Here is a 12688-nt window from a genome sequence, read left to right on the forward strand (position 1 = left end):
CGTCACACCCCACACCCCTACCTCGGCAACATACCTAAAGGTTTTAATTGTGTAAATTGAAGGCCTTTTTTTCTGTTTAAAGCAATGATTTAAATAGTGTAAAAATTATGCACCACATGGCTTCAATTGGACCTTCATTTTGCAATTGTTTCCAACTTCTGCAGGAGGGAAAACTTGTTCACAAAAGGCTTCATGGACATTATTTCACAAATTTTCGCCTTTTCGCCAGCGTTAGCTGGCTATCTAATTCGGAGATCGTCTTTGTTTGCTAAAGAGATTACGGGGTAGGGGGCCTACTAGCATTGGTTTGAATTACTTTGCGGAACTTTTTATGGTGAAAATATATAATAGACCTGTTATTGGATTTGTAAGAAAAAGAAAGTATGTTTTGCCATTTCAACGAATGAAAACGAGTGAGAATTTCAAAAGTTACGGTTTGAAGGAAATATGACATTAAAAGTTCATGCCAGGCCTATAATAGTTTCCACAGCATACCAACGAAAGAAAATTATAGAATCCTTGTTATCAGGCGTTCTTAGATTTACATTTGCAGACCTCCTGGAGATCAGCACAGCATGTGATGTGAGTGTATTGATAACATGATTAAAACCTTTATGGACGTAAAAGTCAAAGTAAAAATATCCTATATCCTGTATCGTTTTATGGATAAAAATGACTCAAAATGTCATTTATGAAATAATAATATTTATATCTTAAACATCAGTTTTGTCTTTTCAACGGGAAAAATTCGATGCTATTTCAGGGCCTATTTTTGATATGGGTATATAATTTATATATATGTAGGCCTATTATAATTGAACAATATCAGTCTTTATACATTTTATAATGTGCTATATAAAGTATAAATTGCGAATTAATATAAAATTAATGTCCATGTATAAGGCAAGTAGGATGGCAGTTTTTAGCCAATTAACTTAAAACTGCATTTCTTTATATTAATAATGAGCTAAGGGTAGCCTAAAAGGCAGAGAAGACAAAAAGACAGAACTGTCATGTGGACTGTCATGAAACATGATGGATCATAAAAAAGAGTGAGCCTAAAATGCCACCACCCAAACTAATTACAAGGCATCTTCTGCATTGAAGCTGGCTTTCCCTTTAAAGGGAATTTTTATTCAAACTAAAATTTTACACACTAATAGTGCCAAAATGGTCCACCAAATTGCTTCAATTAGGTCTTCATTTTTGTTTTGCAAAAGTCCCCCCACGTAGTGGATAAACAAGTGCCCATTTTTGCTTCTGCTTTTGACCTTTACCAATTTGTGTTTAACATATTAAATTTATAGACCTACACCTGGAGGAAAAACTTGTTCACGAAAGGCTTCATGTGCCGTTATTTCACAAATTTTCACCTTTTTCAAACTAAAATTTTACACACTAATAGTGCCAAAATTGTCCACCAAATCGCTTCAATTAGGTCTTCATTTTCCAAAAGTTTCTTACTTCTGAGGGGGCACATCACCCTCAGACACCCCTGCGTTGCGCAAGCGTGACGCGATGCCCACTACGCGGCCATTTTTTTATTTTAGTGTTTTTTATCATCACACCCCCTTGACAAAATCCTGCGTACGCCACTGCGTGAGTAATGTTTTATGTACATGCCATTTTCCCTGGTTAGTGGAAGAAAAATATATCAACCATTGTGATATATCACATCAGTAGCACTGAACTTTCCTGCTTGTCCACCCAGAGCATAAAAATTAAGACAAAATATATGCAAATAAGCTCATTAATGTTTGTAAATATGCAACTAACTTGTCACAAAGCTACAGAACATGAGGTCACTGTACTCTTATCATCCTACCATGTTAGAAGTTAATCGGTTATTGCATGTCGGCAGCAGAGTGGACTAGTTTGCTTCCGGAAGCAAGGACATTAACCTGACCGACTAATATAACCATCTGCATCATACCATAAGTCCCACACAACATATTGTTGTGGGTGTCAAAAAGAGAAGTAAAAGCGGAAGTAGTGTGGAATGTGTCAAGAAAGGCTTTTAAAAAATGGGTACAAGAAGAATTAAAGGCATCTAATTTGGGGAAAATCCGTTTTTATCACATGACAGGAGCCAGAAGAAATATTAACTACCAGTGAAAGCCAGCAAATGTCACCAAGTGAAGAACAGACTGGTATGTTTAAACTAAGTTTGGTAATTTAGTGAACTAAGGCACAAAATCCCATTCCTTGGTTTGTGTACACAACTGGTGCTACAACATAAATTTTCTAGTCCTCAGAAGTTTCGTAGATATGGTGGTTGGATTTATCATCTAAATTACCACTCTGACTATGAGAAACAATAGGTTGAACTGCTTTTTTTTCATGGCTCAAAGACCTGTTTGGTACTCACATAAAAATCACTCAATGTCCAAACGTGAAATTGCACGATAAGTACTATTAAATATGACTGATATCAAAATGGAGGATAATCCTGACAATTTCTACTTTTTAAAATCTTTATTTCAGTCTTACCTTTTTCTTAACAAAAACCTTTCGGCAAGAGAGCTTATTTGATGGCAACAAAATTATTGAAAGAAAATAGTAACGCTGTTTTCAAACTTAGTTGATTGACGATTCCTTTCCCAAGATCATTTTTTTGTTCAGATAATGTTGTGTGATGTGATAATTTCAAACAAGTTAGAACAGTAAACCGGCTCACCAATTCTGTAAGTAAATATTGCAATAGTCTGAGACTTGCGGTACATTAACCCCAAATGGACATTTTTATTGAGACACCCTATACATATACCGATCTATGAAACATGCATGACTGTCATAGACTTACATGTGGACAAACTGGTTTTTGACTATTTCTCTGTAAATGGCCGCTATATTTCTTATTTTGAGTTTTATTTTCAACTTCATTTTTACCATGATACCACCTTGTAGTTTAGAAATATCTTAAAACAATTTCAACTTGTCACCCCAATTTTATTTTGAGAAATCTGAAAATTAAGCATAAACTCTTTTTGGACCAATCTGTAGAGCAGTTTCTTTTACTCGGCAGTTGTAAAGGGGAACAAAAGCTGTTTCTGTTCATACTCTGCAATCATTAAACACCCTCTCATAGATATCTTGCACTTATCAACATTGCATCTTTTTTCTCATTGTATATTTAATATATCTATAAATGGTGGTTTCAGTTTTGACCTACCTGTGAGACAATCTTTTACTTGTATCTAAATTGTCAATGAACTTTTATTACTCGTTTGGTGGGTGTTTAAAAGTAATACCCAGAATCAAAGTGAATGTGTGCAACTGAGCAAATTTCATCACAACTTTGCTAGTAATTTGAAATGTTCTCAATTTTGTCCACTTCCTGAATGGCAATACCAGGACAAAGCTTGGCAATGGAGCAGAGCAGCAATGACATAAATGAAGTAGCTTTCTCCATGTCAGTAGGATCAATTCCAGAGCAAGTTAGCTTGGCAATTATGGAGAGCAGAAGTAATGAAGTGAATGAAGATATAGAACTAAGTTTGTGGGATTTTGCTGGTCAAGATCTTTACTACATAACGCACCAGGTGAGTAAATATGAGTAGATATCACCAAAAATAGGAGGATGAAATGAGTGCCTGTTACATAAGCAGGGTTACATGCATATTGAAACATGGGGTGAAAATGCAGCAGATGGTATGAAAATGGAGATGCATGTTCCCAAGCCCTTGGGGAGACTGCTTTTCAGTCAGGTTTTGATTAACAATTTACTGCAGCTAATCAGCTATGAAAGTGTATGAAAAATGTCCCCTTTTTATTGCATTTCATGAATCACATTTCTTTATCTGCAAATGCCATCTAATTTCACGAAATTTCCAACGAGCAGCAGTACCCGCAGATACACGGAGTGCCGGAACCGGGATAACACGTAACACATCCCCAATGACGGCTCTGCTTAATAGAGAAAAAGGTTCATGGGCATTGTGATTTTTGGATGGGAGTTCTCATTCAGGTAGAGTTTGAGGATTTATAAAGTACAGGTCTCACTTTTTCATCGGTGGCTTTGTGAAACTGGTGTGAAATTATGTGATTAAAATTTAGGTAGTGAAAATTGGATCAAATGTTTCACTGAGCTTGGATCATTGCATTGAAAGAGAGTTTCCACAATAATCGTGTAGCTGGATATTCATTACTTAAAACAGACTCTTGGCGTCAGCAATTATAAGTTTGTCAACAACTAAAATCAACAAAAATGCAGTCTGCATAGACATGAACTACTAGTATATATAAGTTTATACAGGGCCCATGGATACTGGGATCAAATTTTGAAATTGCTTAAATCGTGTTAAAGGAAGATGACCTGATGTATTTGGAAAATCAAATTCTTTAAAACTTACATATTTCAAGTACTCATGCAAAAGTAACACATAAATGTTTCTTGTAAATGTGACTAATTCCTTTATGGAATGAGAAAGAAGTAATATTCAAGCTAGTGGCTTTGAGTGTGACATTGTTGCTCTGGAAGTTAGTAGTCGGGGATATATCTCCCCTAATAACTAGAGTAGAATCAAATACATTCTCTAACTTAACCATGTCTCATTCAAACAATTTTGTGATGGCATCAGCAAATTGTCCATCACATCTTCATTTTCAATTGATCATGCTCACAAAGAACCACTCACTGCTCAACGTACCATAATTTTGCTTTAAAAAAAAATTCTATATTGTATTGGCCACCCAAGTTAATAAATGTTTGTATTTTTAGACAGTTATTGATGAAGTCACAACTGTCTACTGTTTCTTTCCAATTTCTGTTTCTTTCTTTCTTTCTTCTTCCGCCACAAACAACAAAGCAGGGTGATGCCACTTGCACGCATGCATTGTTATTACCACATGCCTTTAGGGTGTTCACAGATTTGGGGTCAAAGGTCATGCAGAGGTCAAATCTTAGAAATGCATTTTCTGGACATCTGTAAAGGTCTATGGGACTCAAACTTCATGACCCGGGGGCGATTTTTTTTCCAAGACAAGGATGCGTAATAGGACTCTCATACACAGTTATTATATTATACGCTCTACATAGAGCGACCACCACTGTACGAACAGCATTTGTACAAGAGACTCACCATGCTCACAGCGATACCAGTGGAGACTATATCCCATGCGCTACCACGTATCAACATCATATCACGCATCACTGTGACTTGTAATACAAGTTGTTTTAGTGTGTTGTAGTATCATCACACATGCTGATACTCACACACACAGGCCGAAGCCAGAGGAGGCTTAAAGGCATTCCTACAATGCACTATGATTGGGAAATTTGATCAATATAACCTAATTTTAAAGGCAAAGTCCCCATTGCCACACACACAAAATGGTAATTTTAAAACTGAGAAAAGTTGAGACTTATGACTGATATTTGATTTTCTTACAGGAAACATTCATATTGTCCCACTGCATTAATTTTATTCCTAAGTCTCGATGTTTTGAATGTTAAATAATAGGATGAAAACACCAGATATTTGCACACAATCCCAATGCAATGTATGATCAACTGTACCACATGTGTACAAAAGCCAGACATACAAGGTCAGAAACCCCATTGGGTTGTGGGAATGTCTTTAAACATCCTCTGGGCCGAAGCATTTGTGTAGGCCTATGTACTTTGAAAATTAAATGAGGTTTTTAATCAGATCAGTCTTAAAATGTTTCCGTTAAATATTTCATAATACCAGGGCCTAGGCCTATGCAATCTTGAAAGTGTTAGGGGCCTACATCTCGATTTAATGTGATGGTATTCTTCCAGTTTATACTTTTGAGATACGTAGGCCTAAAAGATTCTCATGTATGAATATTTTGATGTACATGTACTTTGTTGTTGTTGTGATTGTTGGGGTGTACGTGCATGTATACATGTTTGGTAATGTCAATAAATAAACTCAACTCAACTCAACAGGTTGAAGACCCAGTTGAAGAAAGAAGGGAAAGAACGAATATGGATAAATGTAAATATAATTGAGTTTAATAATAGTAATACATGCATGGTCACAAATTCTATGGCTCCAGTATTTACATCAAACAGCATTATCAAGGTTGCTGTTTTGATCGTAGTATACACAAGTCTGCACTGCAGTACGCATAGATGAAGTTGGGATGATTTTTCTTGCAACTTTTCCCAAAAATATTACAAATACTTCCAGATTTTTAGTTTACCGTTTGGTTTGATTTCACATTATAAAGGATCAATGTTAGCTCTCTTTAGCAATGCAGACATGCTCTCAATATATTAAATATTAATTTGTTATGAAATCGCATAAGAATGTAGTGACTATTTATATAAATAAAATAGACATTCTTACATGCGGCCAGCGTGGTTCACTAGCACCATGACTTGCACTACCACTGGTATCGTTGTGAGCATGGTAAGTCTCTTGTACGAATACTATGCGTACCAGTGGCGGTGACTTAACTATGCAGAGCGTACACTATATAACTGTGTATGAGAGTCCCATTACGCATCCTTGTCGTGGAAAAAAAAATCGCGACCCGCGGAACATTTGGAATATTTCGCAAGGGTCAGGTCAAAGATCATATGGGGTCAAATCTTAAAATTCCATTATCTGGACATCTGTTAGGGGTACGGGGCTCAAACTCTGTGACAACAAACCTCATGACCAGGGGAACATTTTGAAACATTTTGCAGGGGTCAGGTCAAAGGTCATTTAGAGTCATTTCGGTGACAACAAACTTCATGACCCGGGGACATTTTGGAACATTTTGCAGTCAAAGATCATCTTGGGTCATATTTTAGAATTGCATTATCTGCACATCTGTACGGGACACAGGGATCAAATTCGGGGACAACAAACCTCATGACCAGGGGAACATTTTGGATTATTCTGCAGGGGTCAGGTCAAAGGTCATTTGGGTTTAAATCTTAGAATTGCGTTATATGGATATCTGAGAGAGGTACGGGGATCAAACTTGGTAACAACAAACCTCTAGTTGATTGAGGTCAGGTTTCCAGTAGTATAAAAATCTCAACTTTTTTGAAAAAGTGGGGGATGAGGCGCACTGTGGAAACATGCATTGACATTTGCCTATGCATATAATATGGGCTGCTTACAAATTTGCCAATGTATTTTTAGGGCTAAAGGTAAAAAAAACCTGTCTTTATAGTCGAAGGACCACTGCACTTCTAGTAATTAGTGTTTGTCTTTGTTACTTTTGTAATGACCTTGCACCTTTCTTGCATAAGGACGGCTGATCCGGGTCTCTCTTGTATTCCTTTATTTTGCACTTATAAAAGGTCTAATAAAAGTGATGTGAAATGAAACTGAACACCACCAATACATGGAGGTTCCCATAGACCTAAGTTTGGTTACAATAGGATTTCAACAGTTCATATGAATATGATATTTTACCCAAAAGCCTTACATAATAATGTTGTCCCCCCCCCACCACATACACACAATCCAAATGACTGACACATGACTCGCGATGCATAAAGGTCTTTTCCTCCGGATGACCTAATAAGCTTAGATACCTTTAAAATGACAGCTCATTTGTCTGGTATAGGGTTTGTGATTGTGCTATTCTCAGCCTAGCAAACTTTTGAAAATAATCTACAGTTTTGTTTTATGCTTTTTTTAGGTTTTCCTATCAAAAAGAGTACTGTTTGTTGTTGTCTTTAAACTCTCTGAAGGTGAAGAAGCGGTAAGTATCCAAATGATGTATGTGTTCTAGAGCATCTTAAGGTTAAATGCAATTGATTTTCAAGGCTTGATTCCAGAGGGGCGGAAGTTAATAATGGAAACAGCCATGCAGAAAAGAATGAACTCACACGTACAATAGTGTATCAATCTGAACTAGACCACGGACAAACCGCGGCTCGTGAGTCATCCTGTATGTTGCGGGGATAGGGAGGGGGCGACGATGATAGGACCAGGGGCTGATATGGGGGGGGGGGTGATTGTGGGCAGCCGTTTTGGCAATTTTCCTTTGGATTTTCTAAATTTTCAATTTTAAAATTATCCTGGATGATATCTGTTGTGAAATAAATCAATGCTTCTATAGGCTATAATAGCCCTAGTATGCCTATTTATACCCTGATTATGCAATATATAGGCCTACAACAATAACTACAACAACAGTAACAAAACCAACAACCAATATTTTGTTAATCTAATTTGTAAAAATATATTCATAGGCTGCACCTAGACTAATATAGCCTAAAAATTCCTGAATTATATAATGAAAAAAAAAAACGGGCAAAAACAATCAATCGCTGCAGTCAGAAAGAAAAAGCGAACAAGAAAAAAGAAAAAAGTGAGAGAAAAATAAAATAAAATAGATGGAATGGACCACATAGGGACTCGAACACGTACCAAAGTTTTCCAGCTCAAAACAATAGTATTATATAGTCGAACGTGAGCCCAGCGCGCTAACCAATTGAGCTACTGAGTGATCTGTGAAATCGATTGATCTCAAACTGACTATTATGGAATAGTGCATACCAGGCTCTTATGATAAACAATCTCATCACCGCTGTAAATGTCGGAGGTATTGATGGCGAAAAACCTCGATTTTTGCAAAAGTAGCTTAAATTTGGAGTGAAATTCAAATGGGAAAGGAATCGACATACTTTTGAGAAATAATGTAGGCAGTTAGAAATCAAAATTAATGTTCCACAATCCAGATATCGATAATGTAACATAACAGTGTTTTGTGGTACAAGATTCTCGAAAATTGTTCCCAAAAGCGGGCTAATAAAATTTAATCGGTACTGTTTTTGGTTCTTCCCCATGGCAACATTATTTCTTTGGTCGATTTGTAGTTCAATACAAAAAAAGAGAAAACAATCACTCGGCGTAGTTTTATACGGAGCGAATTGTTGAAAAAAACTGCATGGAACGTGTTTTTGATCTTGTGAACACGGTGCGTAAAAATGATTTAAACGAAGGATTTTCAAACGGATTCTAAAAATTTGTATAAAGACACAAAAATAATGTTAAGATCGTCCATGCACCAACATTTGACTCACTGCGATATTTGATTGCTGAGAAAACGCGGTTTTAGAGAACAACTTTATACGTCTTTTATACGTTTTTTTATACGTTTCTTCGTGTAACCTTAATCTGGCTAGTTATGTGAATAGCATATTGTAGTCCCGGGGTGTCTATTATTCCTGAAAATCTAATTTATTCCCTCACGCTACCACACTGTGGCCACATCCTTCCCCAGATCCTTCCCCAACCTGAATCCCCAAAAGGGAAAATTTTATGCTTGCTGCTACAAAATGTATCTACAAATTTGACATGTGTCATACTTTTCTTTATTGTTTTTTGTTCCCTCCATCCCTGTCTGAAAATTCTTCCCCAAATCATGGAAATGGTGAAATTATTCCCTCCCTTTTGGGGTGAATAATGGAAGAATACCCAGCAAACACAAAACGTTTTCGACATCATTCGCTAAAGGTTATAAAAGGTTGTCAGAAAACGTTTAAATGTCGGGTTTTATAAAGGGTATATTAAGAGTACAAAACATTTTCATAACCTTAAAAACATTTTTGATAATCTACTGCTCAGCAAACAAAAATGTTTTACAGAAAACGTTTAAATGTCGGGTTATATAAAGGGTATAAAAACGTTTTAATAACATTCCAAAAACATTCTTGAAAACTGAATACAAAACATTCTAAACAGAATGTTATTTTGAGGTTGAAAAATATTTTGAAAAAATGTTTGCCCAAAATATTTTCAATAACGTTTTAAAAACGTTTTCATGACCTTTATATAACCCGACATTTAAATGTTATTAAAAGGTTTTGAAAAAACATTTTAAGAACATTTCTGTGTTTGCTGGGTTCAAACATTTTAACATGTTATTTAAGTATTGACACAATATTTGGCAATAATGTTTGTAAAAATAGTTTACAATAACATTTTTTGAAAACATTAAAAAATATTGTTGTAGTGTGTTTTCATACAAAACGTTTTAAAACGTTTTCATGACCTTTATATAACCCAACATTTTAATGTTATTAAAACGTTTTTACCTAAACCAAAAGCCAAAATATAACTTATTTAAAACGTTTTTAAAACGTTTTTGTGTTTGCTGGGTAGACACCTTTATAAACCAAAAAGGTTTTTGAGTGCTTGTGCCTGCAACCACCCTACGATTCATGAAGAGGTTCTAGTTTTAGCTTGGTTTGTGATTATTTCCTGCTATTATTTAGGTCCAAGACCAATTGTATTTGCCCAAAGTTAGCCTATTGTATAATATTCTTGAAGAGGTTTGTGTGATACAATTAACAGAATTTTCTTTTTGCCAAAACCAAAGTATTTTACTGACCTGACAGTTTCGGCCATCTTGGTCGAAGGCCATCATCAGATGGTACTTGATCCTTCCTTCTGCTTGATTGGTCACCAATATAGGGTGCACTAGCACCAGAATTGGATCGTATATGTGACTGAGAAAATGGGCCCCCTCATCTCTGTTCATGGTATTTGGAGCTCTCTCTCTTATCCACATGGATTCTTTGATGCAGCGAGCCCCAGATCATATTCCTTGTTGAGAATTTTTGTGCCAACCCAATTGATCACATGATTATGTTGAACTGCGTGGTCTGCCATTGGCGATTTGGATTTTTTTTGCTTTCAGATTGTGTCCTATATAGTTTGTCTAGTAAAGATTCCTTTACATTTGTCTGATTTTGTCCATTCCTTCTTGTGTTCAAAGAATCCATGTGGATAAGAAAGAGAGCTCCAAACACCATGAACAGAGATGAGGGGGCCCATTTTCTCAGTCACGTACACAATCCACTTCTGGGCGTTAGTGCGCCCTCTGTTCGTGACCAATCAACCAGAAGGAAGGATCAAGTACCCTCACTCCAATGAGGGTCTTTGACCTAGATGGCCGAAACTGTCAGGCCAGTAAAATATATTTTTGGTTGTCCATGCTTGCATTAGAAGCAGAACACAAACAAGTACACACAAATCAATGTTTACTTGGCACATGCCTCTGGATGTTTTTTGCCCTCCATGAGCAACCACAAATATGGCGGGGTCAGTTCTCTTAATCTTTGATATACTACATATTTCCTTATGATTTAAAGGAATCTGAAACTGTGCTGTACAAGTTAGACTTCTGGATGAAGTCTATATATGCGTTATTGCTTGAAGATAAAGAGTCTGACAACAGTCAAACTGAACATCATCAGCAAACCCAGCTGTCACCACCAATATTCTTAGTTGGTACTCATCGAAATAACCTACAGGGAACTCCAGAGTTGAAACAACAAAAGGTATGTCATTATCGCACCTTCAATTTATACTTTCCAAGTGCCTTTCCTCCCTATGAAGTTTATGACATGATTAAGTTCAATGCACCATGAATGAACTTAAATAAAAAAGGGGTGTATTAATTGGTGTGCGTGTGTAGGGGCATTGTAAAGACCTGCAAATGAGGATGCACCCAAAAATACAATGATATCTGCAGAAGCCCAGCAATCGAGGATGTCCACAGTTCTCTTTCCCTATCAGCGTATTGCAAATGACGTAATGCATATAAAACCATGTCTCATTTTCCGGTGTAAAGTCAGGTCGCGTTGGATATATGCATATGTAGTAAAAAGTCAAACCGGTCCACGGTTTGGAGCTTAACTTCTTTGTGCAAGGTACTTGGTTAGATAGGAAAAACTTGTAGGACCTCATTTACAATAGGAGACATTGATTTCATCTCTGTGGACTCTTGAAAATATTTTTGTTGAGCTATTTGTGTGTATAAAATGTAAGTCTTTTCTGGTTTTAAAAAAGATACGAAACAAATGTAGGTCCTCATTTGCAAGAGGAGACATTGATTTCATCTCCATGGACTCTTGAAAATATTTTGTTGAGCTATTTGTGTACATGCATAAAATGTATAAGTGTTCTCTGGTTTAAAAAAATACCTGAACATATCATAGGTTCACGGCATGCAACAAGACATTTCAGCGATATGCAAGTTTGACTAATACTAATACCAAATCGTTAGTATGAATTAAATCCTATTTTGTCACAATCAAATACAGCACCAACTAGGCTTAGAGTTTTGCAGGGTTTGTTTTGATAATTTGTACATTTCCTAATTTGGCAACTCACATGAAACTTGGTTCACATATGGAAATGTTTTCAATCATTGCAGGCAAAGAATATATTAGATGCCATAGACAAGAAGCTGAAAGATACAAGGTACAGGAGCCATATAGTACCACAGCATTTTGCTGTTGAAAATTCCCTTGATGATGATGAAGAGGTAGGTGGTGTTATTAATTAGTGGTAGTACAATCTGACACTTATTTTTAGCTACATGGGACCCAAGATGTGGATTTGTTTGCAATTGCACATAAACAAGCATATTTTTTGCCAAACAGTTCTTGTAATTAACCAAATCTGCGAGCTGGATAAGCATAGATCCACAGGAACCTCCCCTTATTAATGGGAGGGTCCATTAAAATATTGAAACCATTTTTAACAAGAAACCATTCTGAATAGATATAAATCAATATTCGCTTTACAATATTCACCAGAATGTTCGGATATTGACAAGCGTGCAAATACAAACATGTGTAATCCTATATGGAAAAAACAATGGCTGTCTTTGAAATCTTGTTAAAAAAGTAATTCTAAATTAAATACCAAAAAATGAGTTAAATGTTATGCTACTAAAGAGAGTGCAGATGGCCTTATAG

The 12688-nt window shown here is 36.2% G+C and overlaps 1 protein-coding gene across 1 annotated transcript in view; it reads left to right on the forward strand.

The window, feature by feature from the left end:
• LOC140163446 (uncharacterized) overlaps positions 1-8188 on the forward strand; it is a 58542-nt gene extending 50354 nt beyond the window's left edge. The window contains exons 8-11 of the mRNA XM_072186759.1: positions 2087-2150; positions 3355-3542; positions 7612-7674; positions 8168-8188. Coding sequence (XP_072042860.1) covers positions 2087-2150; positions 3355-3542; positions 7612-7674; positions 8168-8188 — 336 coding nt within the window. The remainder of the gene's footprint in view (positions 1-2086; positions 2151-3354; positions 3543-7611; positions 7675-8167) is intronic.
• Positions 8189-12688: the final 4500 nt, after the last annotated feature.

The sequence above is a fragment of the Amphiura filiformis genome, chromosome 11, assembly GCF_039555335.1.
Source record: "Amphiura filiformis chromosome 11, Afil_fr2py, whole genome shotgun sequence".
Lineage (NCBI taxonomy): Eukaryota > Metazoa > Echinodermata > Ophiuroidea > Amphilepidida > Amphiuridae > Amphiura > Amphiura filiformis.